The sequence below is a fragment of the Sardina pilchardus genome, chromosome 21, assembly GCF_963854185.1.
Source record: "Sardina pilchardus chromosome 21, fSarPil1.1, whole genome shotgun sequence".
Lineage (NCBI taxonomy): Eukaryota > Metazoa > Chordata > Actinopteri > Clupeiformes > Clupeidae > Sardina > Sardina pilchardus.
Genome location: NC_085014.1, coordinates 19983686 through 19997371, shown reverse-complemented (window position 1 = coordinate 19997371; position 13686 = coordinate 19983686). Strand labels below are relative to the sequence as shown.

Here is a 13686-nt window from a genome sequence, read left to right as displayed (position 1 = left end):
TCCTATGTTAGTTTGACACAGTTTGAAGAACTTCAAACCTTCAAACCTTTGCGTCCATGCAGGTGCTTAGGCAGTTTTTTTTTTTTTTTTGGCATGAGATTCCATCAACCCACAAGGTCACTTAAAGAAGAGGAGGTGATGGAAAAGCATCGGGGCACTGCAGTTTAATAGCGATGGCGGCCAGGAAGATGCAGGACACATCCGCCCGTAAAGTTTACAGCACCTGATGCAGCCATCCGGCCTGATGCCACATCGGGGAGATGAGAGGAGAGGCCGACTTTCATGAGAGATCTTAGAATGAATCACACACACACACAAACACACACACACACACACACACACACACACACACATACCTATACAAGTATAAGTGCACACAGACACACACATATTAACATGGATATACAAGTACGAGCACACAGACATACTGTACACACATATGCATATTACAGTACATACTTGAATATAACAAGTGTGCTCACGCACACGCACACGCACACGCACGCACACACACACAAACACACACGCATGCGAACACGCACGAGCCCAGAAATAAGCAGTCACACTCTCATCAGTATCAAAGCAACCCATGCACTTTGGGCGCGCTTTCATCTCTTTTTCAATACAGCGTAATAAGAGGCCATTCCTCTGGGCTGCCAGAATGAGCACTGATTGTTTGTTTCACTTAGTGGGGAATAGTTTCCAGCATAATGCATTCACTCCCTCTCAAACAGAGGGGAAACAGAAAGAAAAGAGAGGAAGAGGGAGAGGGAGATGGAGAGAGAGGCAGAGAGAGAGAGACAGAGAGATGGCCTCTATTTTTGGTTGCTATGGAGGCAAAGTTACTACCACTTGTGTCCAAGTCCAACCCTGGTCACCACGGCCCAAAGCCAGATCTGACCAACTACTGGGCACTGTCGTTCCTTGAATATTCATTTGAAGTACAAAACAATGTGTCTCCACAATGTGTCTCCACGTGTGTTTGTGAGCATTGCTGTGTCAGTTTATGTGAGGGCGTAGGTACATTTTTCACGCTTACAGTGAGGAGAAAATGTATTTGATACCATGCTAAAGTTGCCTAAAAAGAGGAATATAAAATCATCATTTGACAATTGATCTTAATTTCTTAATTCAAAAACTGAGTAAAAATAAAACCGCTAAGTACCCCAATTTTCTTTGTGATCGAAGAATGTTTCGTAAATAAATAAATGTTCTTCCTAAATGCTAGGGGGAAGGAAGTATTTGACCCCCAATGTAACCATATGGGAATTTAACACATAGGGTTAACATAGGGGCAGGCACATTTTTATTTTTTAAGGCCAGCTATTTCATGGATTCAGGATATTGTGCATCCTGATAAAGTTCCCTTGGCCGTTTGAATTAAAATAGCCCCACATCATTATACACCTTTCACCATAACTAGAGATTGCCATGGTGCTTTTTCCAGTAGGCCTATTAGCCTGTTTGATGCTCATTGAGCTCAATGCAAATCAAACAGGCTAATAGGCCTACTGGAAAAAGCACCATGCCAATCTCTAGCTATGGTCAAGGGAATGTGATGATGTGGGGCTATTTTAATTCCAAAGGCCAAGGGAAATTTATCGGGATGCATAATATCCTAGATCCATGAAATAGCTGGCCTTTAAAAATAAAAATCTGCCTGCCCCTATGTGTTAAATTCCCATAGGGTTACATAGGGGGTCAAATACTTCCTTCCCCTAGCATTTAAGGAAAACATTTATCTATTTACGATACATTCTTCAATCACAAAGAAAATTGGTGTCCTTGGCGGTTTGATTTTTACTCATTTTTTGAATTAAGGCATTAAGATCAATTGTCAAATGATGATTTTATATTCCTGTTTTAGCATTGTATCAAATACATGTGCTCCTCACTGTATCAGTGGTCCCGTCAGAGGGATCATTACAGAGCACCGTACAGGGATGTGCTCGTCAGTGGTCTAAATCGGTTGGGGTACGCCGTCGCCGTCGCCGGCCGAGGCTCATTTGAAATCCTGTTTAATTCAAAACCTGGGCACTATATTTAAATCCTAGTGCTCCTCCACGAGCGATAGTTCACCACCAAATTCAGACAGACCCAATGCAATATAAATAATCCTTCATAAAAGGTCTGGGAATTGTATTAAGGGTGAATCAATCACGCCTCTCTTGACATTCCTGAATTAGTACTTGACTGCAAAGCATTAAAATTGCATGCAAAGAGGTGTCTGCCCACCAGGTTTTTTAATAAAGAATTTGAAAGGGTAAGGCATGTATCCAAATGGATATTATTCCGACTGTCAATCTGGCTCAGCCTATGGCAATTGGGTTATTATGACAAGGGCTGAGCAACAAACACCACATAGGAAATCATTCCAAATCAAAACATACATTGTTAAAACAAGAGGACTGGAGCAGGAGATGCACTGGGTTTCAGTGTTGGGCGAAAAGACACAGAAATTAAGTTAAGCCTTCTCTAAAGTCATCAGTTAAGAGAAGTGCTTAAAGTTGGGCATTGAATCATGCTGAAAAACACTTCCACTTCCACCTACTAAGCTCCAGGATAAATGGTGACAGAAAAGTATGTTGAGAAGTTCTTTTGAGGTCGACGGTGAAACGGATGACAACATCATAATGCAGAAAATATTTAAATTAGTGGACATTTTATCCTTGTAACGAAATCCTATTCTGCATCTAGTGTCATCAGAAACTTTCTCCTCCACCATGGAGAGGCATCACTTTGAAAACCCTCCAAAAAGGCCATTTCCTTGATCCTAATTAAAACTGGAATCTATGGCTCGCAGAAGCGATGGCAGCGAGGGGGCAAGGTAAAGGCGCAGTCTATTGATTCACTTTTTTATTGCTGGTCTTTCAGACGTCCAAGGACATGCGAATCAACTCCGCTCGGCGCTGCGTGCACCTGGTAAGCTCGTACAGTCGGCCTCAAACAAAGACATCCCTCTCACGTCCTCATAAGCTTAGAGGAGTCCTGAATGAGACATAGGAAGTGGCCCACACTTCATTACATTTGGAGTCTGCTTCACTTTATCCAAAGTGATATACAAATAATACAACAGTTACATTTAAAGTAACACTAAAGAGTTTTTCGTACCGTTACATAATGTCTCCAAAATTAATTCAGCGGTTCATCAACTCTTAACGGATTGAACGGCACTTCTGCATTCACTTCGTGGCCTTCTATCGGCTATAACCACTCTATGTACCTTTACCAGATCAGGTAGTGTACCTGTAGTTCGATGAAATGAGACTTAAGAAACTACAAATTTCACTTGCTTCGATGTCGCAATACATCACACTTTCATAAAATCATGCAACGTGCTCTACCTTGTCTGTGGACATCGTTATTTGGTGGATAAACAAATAGCGTGCGTGCAACAGGGTAAAAGTGCTTTAGCCTAAAGAAAATAACTACTATAATATAAAGCCTATAACATATAAAAAATGCTTTGTAAATAAAGCGCATGTTGAACTAATATGCCCTCTTGAAAGACCCAAAACTATCACAGAAACAGAGAGCACAGAGTAACTCATTCCACCAACATCTGTGAATGTGTGTGTGCATGTGTGTGTGCATGTGTGTGAATGTGTGTGTGTGTGTGTGTGTGTGTGTGTGTGTGTGTGTGTGTGTGTATGTGTGTGTGTGTGTGTGTGTGTGTGTGTAGGTGTGTGTGTGTGTGTGTGTGTGTGTGACGGTGATGGAGCAAGGGAGCAAAGTAAATGGATCCACACTCTCAGACACTTTAGATAGCTACAAGGAACAGGGTGGGGGTGCACCGGAGCATAAACCTGAGCACAAGAGCAGCGGATACAAGAGCCAGGCAGCAAGAGATGAGGAGAGGGGAGTATGTGCTTGGATTCTTTTTTTTTTTTTGGGGGGGGGGGGGGGGGGGCAGATCTGCCATGTTTTTGTTCTGTGAAAAGTGCATCTGTACCAAAGGATACAAAAACACAGAAAAATTTCAAAATGCACTTTGCATTACACAGGCCTGTTTTAAAAAAAATAATGAATCAAGATTAAAAAATCTTGAATGTGTGTGCCATTTGATCAGTTTGCAACGCACTTCACTAAAGTGAGGAGTTTCAAAGCAACTGTCAGCCAGGCAAATAAAGTGCATCTCCAGCTCAAACCCAGTCTCTACAAAACAACCGTAGCAAACAATGGCAACATAAATCACAGATCATATGGGAATGAATATGATTAGTCCCTGTCTATTGATAATGGTTTCTGCTGTGAGACTGCAGCAGTTTCTTTTTTTTTTTTTTTTTTTGTCTGGGCATTATTCTCTCAGTCATCCCTGTCCACTCCACAACTACGCTCCCCTTGGCAGTCTCATCATCTCCTCAGCACATTTCTAAACATGAAGGACGCCAGGAAGGACATGTCATTCTGCAAAACGCATTCTGTATTTTAGATCACCATAACAAACAAAAGAATAAAAAGCGCCGCTGCCATTGTACCAGAGGGAAAGAGAAGAGAGAGAGAGAGAAAGAGGGAGGGAGAGGGAGAGATGGAGAGAGAGAGAGAGAGAGAGAGGAGTGAGAGTGAAAGAAAACTGAAGTTTTTGTCCCTGGGTGGGAAAAAAACTCATCCATTCCATCAAAAAAATAATAAAGTACAAGCTCTCTCCATTATTTTTCCCTCAGACAAAACGCTCGATTCTCTGAACCCCGCGCCATTAGAAATCCAGTAGACAGCACTCCCCCAGGTCCAAGGTGTTTCTCGCTCTCCCCCTGCCGGCACACTCCCCCCCTCGCCCCTTACACCGCCTCCCACCCCCAACCCCACCCCCACCCCCGTCAACTCCGAACAACTATGAGTGGGAAAGGTACGTTTCCACGGAAACAGCCAGTCCAGTCTCAGTGCGGCCAGGTCTGGCCTGGTGGATATCGATCTCCTCCCATGGTCAGAATGGCCTTCAGAGGTCAAGTTGTGTCTCCAACACTCCTCACAAGCTCCCCCAACGCCCCCCCCTCCACCACCAGTGATCTTGCCGGGGGGCTACACCACGCTGCCGATGCTTGGGCCAGGGTTCTGGGTCTGGGTCTGGGCCCAGTAGGATACAGTGTCTTTATTCTGAGAGCGGCAGAAACGCAGCGCAAAGGGGCTCATCGATAGAGGGGCCCCTGTTAAAAACGTGGGCCTGAGCAAGCTGCATCCATCATCCTTACTCGGCAGGCTGAAACTCACCGAGACGCAGATCGATTGCAATGACCACAGGGCTCCTGGGTCTTTTTCCTCCCTCCTTTTTTGTTTGTTTGCTTTTGTTTTTGTTGTGCGCTTGTCTTTTTATATCTACCCACCTATTATATCTATGTGTACTGCATGTACCTGACGTCAGGAGCGTCCTCACTGTCAAGGCACTTTTTGACAATCTTCATCGCACTCATCCATTGTCTGTGCCGCCATCGCCATCATCATCATCATCATCATCATCATCATCTCCTCCATCATCATCTCCATCATCATCATCATCATCATGATGGGCCTCATTACCATCCCTACCATTGCCACGGTCAGAGACCTCCACTATTCTGTTGGCCATCTGCATTGTTCCTCAGTCCATGCCGGTTGCACAATCCCCTTGCTCCATGTTACCTGCGGCAGGTTGCCAGAGCGATTTCATGCCCCAGTCAGAGGAATGAGTATAACAGGCTCCCCACTGGACCCCCCACCCTCCCTCCACCCCATCCCTCCACCCCATCCCTCCACCAGCAGCGCCACAAGCTCCAGCTCTTTGCCATCCAACTGATGTACCTCTGGGAGGGCTCCCCTTGCAGGGGGAGCTGACAGCATGAAAATGGCAATCTGCCCAGTGAGCAGGACTCCACTTAAGCACCCCAACTAACTGGGGCTGAAGACTCCTCTCTCTCTCTATCTCTCTCTCTCTCTCGCACTCTCTCTCTCTCTCTGCTTAGAGCAGTCAAGGAGAGACAATGGGTTGTGTGGGGGGGTGAGTGTGTGAGTGTGTGTGTGTGTGTGTGTGTGTGTGTGTGTGTGTGTGTGCAAGAGAAAGAGGAAGGCTGATGAACTGACAGCACCTTGCTCTCTGCCGCGGCTGTCTGGCAGCGCCGGTCTCTCCCTCGCCTCTGAACACCAACCTCTACATCACTGGGAGTTCACCCTGCGTCGCTCCCGCTGTGCTGTGGGACGCTCCGAGATGCATGGAGTAGAGCTGCCCTGTACAATCAACACATACCAGCCTCACGTCCAAAGGCACCCGTCCCTCCCACGCCCACTGTGCCTCCTCGCCACGCATTACGTAAAGCTACCCGTCTTCCAGCGGCACCTCGCCACCACCCTACTGTGATATAATCATTTCACTGGATGAGGGAATGAGAGAAACCTTCAGAGTATCAGAGACACCTTCAGTAAAACCCAGTAGTCGAGAGCCTCTAACAGCCCCTCTGCCCATGGCTAGGTTTGCAAAACATCCCCATTGCTGCCCCGGCGTTTTGAGCGCCAAGCCATCAGCCGCCGCCGAACGTGGCCGTTTCTGCTCGCAGACGGCCGTCGAGAGGTCCCGGCGAACGAATAAAACCCGAATCAGTGCGGCGTGCCAGGTGGTCGTGCGGAGCGGCGAGGGCTAGAGGGGCTGCGCTCGGGTGAGCAATCGCACGGAGCGGCTCTACAATCACCACATTACAGCGCCCGCGCAATGAAGAAGCATCGACCTCTGACGGCTGTGTGCATTTGTACAGATTATTAGAGTCGTTTGTGCGAGTGGGGACACAGAGGAGAGGGAGTGTGAAAGAGAAAGTAAGTGACAACAACAACATAAGTAACTACAAACATTTCTCCCCGACGAAAAAAAAAAAAAAACAGCAACAACATGCCTCTATTTGCTTGTTCTTTTTTTCCATCGTTCGTCCTGTTTTTCATGTCCTCAGTTTACAAATTGCGTTGTTACATCTCCGAGCGTTAGATTAAACCAGCTTGGTATTTATGGGATGGGGAGGGGGGGAAAAAATGTGCTCAATATCTTTTGGGGCTGTTCAATCAGACTTCTATGCATGTCGGTGTCTTGTGTGGGGGAAGAAAATGAAATTAAGTAATACCCTCTCAATGTGCTGTCTGAGGAAAAGAATGAAAACAATGGGAGCCATTTCCAAATGCGGAGCGTTAAAATAAACAGATTAGATCGCAGATTATGATTATTTGCCTAAAAACCCATCGCTCATCCCTGGGTGCTACAATATTTAAATGCTAATATGTGTTCGTCTGTGATCCATTTCAAAAAGAAAAACTGCTTAAATGAGCAAAAATGGGGTTCCAGTTCATTTTCAGGGCGACATAATTTAGAAATCTTTCATTTGAAAAGTGTGGCCATTTGCATGCCGGGGGATTGTGAAGACAATTTATAGCCCTTTCCAAATCACAGCCTATTAAATATATTAATGCCTAGAAAGAGAGAAAAAAAACCCAAGCCATAAAAATGACCTCCTCTGTGCATTTCTGGATCTTTTCAAAAAAGGGAAAGCAGAGGAGAGGGGATGCATAAGAGGGACATGAAGACATTTAAAACAAAAGCTGAATAAATTATTCCTACTTACCGGCACTTTGCTTCCAGTTATCTGCATGCATCGGTCAGCGGAGAGCAGTTAATGCACAAAAAGACACAAACAGCACAAATCATTAGTAGGCCAGTGTTGGTTCACACTATCACAACTGTAGAGGGATTAGTCCAAACAAAGCACACGGTAATGTAAATACATATATATACATACATACATACATACATACATACATACATACTGTACATATACACTCAACATACATACATACATACATACATACATACATACACACTCAACATCACCCCCCCACCCACACCACCCCTAACCCACCCAGCACAACACACTGGCTTATTTACGGCACATTGTGTTGCCTGATTGGACTGATAAGCTTATTCTCACAAACGACACACAATTAACATTGAGAGAGAGAGAGAGAGAGCTGGGACAACATATAAAGATAATGTCTGCCATTTTGCAAGCTACTTTTTAAACATGGGGTGGCTTTTTAGAACTTTTTCTTTCCAGCCTGGGGACTCACTCGCAATGTTTCGAAGCTGAATGAGAATGAAATTTTTACGAGAATGGGTGGACGAACTCCTTACTCACACTGGGTGTACTGCAACTAAGGTCGAACAGAGTTTATTCTCATCAAATCATGTGTTGACATTTTGTGTGGAGAGACCAATGGTCAAGGCAAATATTTCTTCCTGTACTGTTAGACTAAAAGAGAAATAGCATCACGAAGGGCAGAAGAGGAGTTCGGAAACCTCTTCAACTCCTCACAAACAACAGTCTTTGTGGCAGCCCTCATGGTTAAATACAGTAACAAAAACCTGCCAGAGGTCTGTTAAAATCCAAGAGGAAACTACGTAAGTGACAGATATATAGAGAGAGTGCGAGAATCTCATCTAAATCTAATCTTGTTTGAGCGAGGTTGATGGGATTTGCGCAGAATTAATCCTCGATAACTGCTTTTTCGGTGGCAAAACAACATGCCGCAAACTGCCCCAGGGGTTTTAAGGGAAAAAATCAATCACCTGTCAGGGCCAGTTTCCCGCAGGTGTCAGATTTAAACCCCCTGACTCCCCAAAGTCCACGCAGTCAGCAAGATTTTCGCTTCTTAACCTTGTTATCCATCAATACTACTAGAATTCGTTTGAATCTGTAGGCATGTTTTCAGACGAGGGGAGTAGGTGGAGACAGAGAGAGAAACAGAGAGAGAGGAAGAGACAGAGAGAGAGAGAGAGTGAGGAAGAGTAAGAAAGAGACAGATAGAAAGAGAAAGTGAGAGTGAGTGAGTGAGAGAGACAGACAGACAGAGAGAATGAGAGTGTGAAAAATACAAAGAGAGAGATTGAGAGAGAGAGAGAGAGAGGGAGAGAGAGGGGGAGAGAGAGACGCAAAACAGAGCCCTTCTTCTGGTGCGACAGTCAAGGATACATGATCTCGTTCGAGTGGATGTATGCTTTTCTTGGTTGGGTGCACCTAAGGCTTATTACGTCCTCCGCGGCGAACACACTGATTGCTACAAGTTAGCGTCCCAGCACACTCAGGGTCATCTCTCTCCACCCTTCCTAGCGCCGTTCTTCTTGATCCTGCCGTCTTTAATGCTCCGAGACTCTCCCCCATCTCAATCAGAGTTTATGGCTGCCATAAAGTCACTTTTAACCGAGACACCACTTGATCATGCACACACTGCTTTAAAGAATAAATCTACATTTTCCCTCTGTCTGGCAAATATAGCACGCAGTTTTACGACGTTGGGCTTTGACCCGAGGCTGGGTGTCACGGGGAGACTCTCGCTCACTAAAATTGCTATCTCGGTGATCGCTACTGTTGATTTAGCACCGTGTGGCAGGCTTGCATCTGATTAGCGTGTAGGGGCTTGCAGCTTGATCAAAAGAGCAGACATTATCTTGCAACCAAGCACAACAACACTCTCAAGCAGGAGCCACAAGGGGAATTGTTGATGCTAACAGCAATTTGCACGTACTCCTCAGAGTTACACCTAATTCTTTCACTATGCCTGAAATTTCTCTTCGGCTTCTTTTTTTTTTTTGCTTTTGTTTCACCTGAATAGGTTTGAAAGAGAGGGAGGAAGGGGGGGGGGGATCACACAAACAAATTGTAATTGTTCTAATGCTGAAATAAGCGGTCATGGAATATGGAAATGAGATGCTGCGGTGCTCAAATTGCTAAGAAGATCCTGTAAACAAACTTCTGAGGAATTGTCATTCTAGCCGGTGTATTTATATCCCCCCACCCCGGCCATCAAATCAGCGGCATTAAACATGTATTCCTTTATTTATTTATTTATTAGCTTGTCTCAGTGTGACAGCGCCGGTCCGTGTGGTCCCATAGGATCTGTCAGGACTCATTATGAAAACAGGTGCTCTTCAGGAAAAAAAAGAAGTGTAGCCTCGCTGTGAGCCGTACGTCGACTCTCTGTCTCCCGCGCTGACGGGAGGAGACAGTCGGTGCTGGCGTGTGGATCTAACTAAACTTGACGCCCGAACACCCCACACCCACCCCACCTCACCCCATTCCACCCCCCCGCCCTGCCCCACCCCGCCCCCAACTGAGCCCTGACTTTGTGTTAAACCTCTACCTCTACCCCCAATACGTAACAATGGCGGCCAGCGTGGGTTGGACAGGGAAAAAAACACAATCTGTGACAGGAAAGAGAGAGAGAGAAAAGCAACAAAGTTAATGTTTGTCATCATGCTGCGCGGAGGAGAGAGCACGGCGTTAGCAAGGGTAGCGGGGAAAAGGCATGCTTTGCTTTGGCACATTCGCTGGCTCTCTTGTCACATTTGGCAACGGAAACAGGGAGAGAAAAGAGAACGACAGAGAGAAGGAAGGGGGGGGAAAAAACGACAGGGAAAGACAACAAGGAAGTCAGAGGTATTCATGCATTATTAATGGTCAAGGACATTCACACCGTCACAAAAGCCACATCGGATTTTCATGATGCATTTTAAATGCACATGTACAATTCAATACTGTTCCCCTTTCTCTTTGAAAAGACAGCATATGTGTGGAAGGTGTGCGAGAGGGTAATTTGAAAGGGAGCCCTTCGGCTGTGTGGGCAGACACAGTCCTCAATCTCACTTTGCGGTTTTACTGAAGGCTGCGGAAGTCTCCTTTATTATTTTAAAGCATTTCACCATAGTAACCTGCGCAAGGCTAAAAGGAACATAATTACTTTTTTTTCTCCTCTGATTAGTCTGTGCTTGTGGTCGCTCCTGAAATCTAAAAATGGTTGACGAAAAAGCAACCGAATAGAACAGAGACGCTGTGACGTGACGTGATCATCATATCCCCGAATATGCGTACGGAGGCAGGGGGTTGATCAAGAAGGCTTTCTCGGCTGATGAGAATCTTTATGTGCCACCCTGCAGTGGAGAATATGCTGCTGAATCAGACTGCAATTTGAATTAGTGGTGCGGCTTAGCCAATGGTACCACCATCAACATATACCAACAGAGTCCCTCTCTCCTAGCAAGAACAAAAACATAAGGAAACACATCTGACTAGTTATGCCTCTGTGTTTTTGCATTCGCAAATACAGGGGCTTGCCCAGCATTTTGTGTACGAGTGTGCATATATGTGTGTGTGTGTGTGTGTATGTGTGTGTGTGTGTGTGTGTGTGTGTGTGTGTGTGTGTGCTCATGCGGGCCTCAGTTCAGTGGGAAGTGGAAACTGAGAGGGATGCGTGGGGGGCTCCTTTGGCTTTATTTAGACAGATCTGGTCTATTAGCACCCAGGTGTGCGGAGAGGCCACCTCGAGCAGCTTTCTCCCGCCGCAGCCTCTCCGCACCGTAAGCCTGGCTAAGTGACACCCGGGGACCGCGGGGGGAGAGAGCGCATAAGCCCGTCTGCACAATGCTCGAGCACATCTTAATTACTCGCTCTTCCTCTCCCTCGGAGAGGTCGCCGTCCCTAAGCAGACAGAAGGACGGGCGGGGGCTGGATTGGAGGAGGTGTGGGCGGAGAGGGGGGGGTTGGGGGGGGGCGGGGTGGAGAAAGGTGTTTGAGAGAGAAGAGAGCTGCAAAAGTGAGATTGAGAGAGGAAAGGTGTTTGTCCGTTTTCCTGCAAGAACATAGGAAAACACACTTTGTAGCCACGAGGCAAACAAAGACATCCACAGTGATTTGGCAAGGTGAGGGAAAAAATCATCACTATCATCCACATCATTGTTATCTTCATCATTCACCACCAACATCATCATCATCATCATCATCATTGTTTTCATCTTTCTTGAAAGAGAAAAAACAACAGCAGAGAAACTGAGGAGGTTAGCAATGAAAAGGAGCACAAACCCAGACCCCTGAGAGCATGACAACAGGCAACATCCATCACACCATCACCCTGCAGCACCCATCCACTGGATGCCACCGCCATTTTTTTTTTTTAATCAAAGTCGCCATTTGCATTATCTTTATGGAAGGCACTGCGAATAAATGCTGCAATAATAATCACAGACTTCAAATTCAGACGACAGTTAGAAAAGTATAGACCATAACAGCCTGGCATGGGCAGGTGTTATGAGATATAATCATTCCAAATGTTCTTTTTTCTTTTTCTCACTCACATATAAGAGTTCTACCCTGGTCCACTGGCTGCAATCCACTGTTCTGCATTAAACCGCTACAGTGAAAAAAGTCCAACATATTGCTGCATTCATACTGTAACTATATATGCCAAGGGCTAAAGGACACACACTATTGCATCGTCTCTCTATACATCCGCCCATATCTCTCAGTGGACACGGATGCCCAACGGCCACTGCTCACATAACAGCCACGCTGGGCAGCGCTACAGACATGTTCTTAAGCCGCTGAGCGTTCCGCTGCTGTTGAGCAGCCAGAAGTCCGTTATTGGTGCTCTGTGATGACACAGGTAGAGAGGGAAGAAGGGAAGAAGGAAGAGAGAAAAAGATTGGTTTCATATCTTTGGCTGAGAGATAAGTTAATTAACAGGTATTGCATGTTGCGGCTGTAAATTGGATCCAACCTACAGGTGAGATGTAAATGGGACTAATGAGTGGCTGGGGGGGGAGTTGGAAAGGCACTACTGGTTTGGATGGTGGGTGTGTTGCTAAGCAGGGGGGAAAAAACACACAGCCATGGAGAGTTAAGTTCCACAGCTGTCATATGAATGAATGGTTTGTGATGTAGCTCCACAGTCCAAGTCGGCAGCATCCACTGAATATCTCATTTGTGAGAAGTACAAATGGGAAAAAAGTGTGTGCATATGTAGTACAGTATGTGTGTGCAATAGTGAGTTTGTGCATGTTTGCCTATGGAAGTTGTGTGTGTGCATGTATCAATGTGTATGTGTATGTATGTTCAAGTGTGTGTGTGTGTGTGTGTGTGTGTGTGTGTGTGTGTGTGCTTGTGTCATGGGGCTGTGATGGGCCTCGTAGCAAACAGCAGTTATCACACTGGAACACATCTGTGCCCTGGAATGTGTGGTGTGTGTTAAGCTGGTTTCCAGGACAATCCTGCCCTGTCGCAGACCCCTTCATGCCCAGTCTGGCACATACCTCTGATGTCTCCCTCTAGGTGTGCTGCCATGGCAATGACTCTGTGTGTGTGTGTCTGTGTGTGTGTGTGTGTGTCTCTGTGTGTGTGTGTGTGTGTGTGTGTGTGTGTGTGTGTGTGTGTGTGTGTGTGTGTGTGTGTGTGTGTGTGTGTGTGTGTGTGTGTGTGTGTGTGTGTCTGTGTGTGTGTGTGTCTGTGTGAGAGAGGGAGGTAGGGGGAGAGACAGAAAGACAAAGTACATGTGTGTGTGTGAGGGGGGATTGGGGTTGTTAGAGGTCTCTTTCGCATCCACCTCCAGCACCACTGCCACAAAACAGATCACACAGCTCATCTGAATAATATTTCACGACGCTAGCCAGCCATACAGGAACATAATGGGCCCGGTGAAGAATTCAATCATTTCTGATTATCATCATTATTAATAATGCCGCTTAATTATCATAACAATGAGAAAGGTAATAAATGAGGATGCTGAAGGCTGACCGAGGTAGTCGCAGCTCAATCATTCCTGGAGGAAAAGGATGGAGGAGAAAACAGAGAGAGAGAAAGAGAGAGAGAGAGAGAGAGAGAGAGAGAAAGAGAGAATGCTGCGGCTTTTTTTTTT

The 13686-nt window shown here is 45.8% G+C and overlaps 1 protein-coding gene across 1 annotated transcript in view; it reads right to left on the bottom strand.

Moving 5' to 3' along the window:
* diaph2 (diaphanous-related formin 2) overlaps window positions 1–13686 on the bottom strand; it is a gene marked incomplete in the record, with an annotated part of 415240 nt that overhangs the window by 377949 nt on the left and 23605 nt on the right. Inside the window, 1 exon segment of the mRNA XM_062524176.1 lies at window positions 7572–7592. Coding sequence (XP_062380160.1) covers window positions 7572–7592 — 21 coding nt within the window.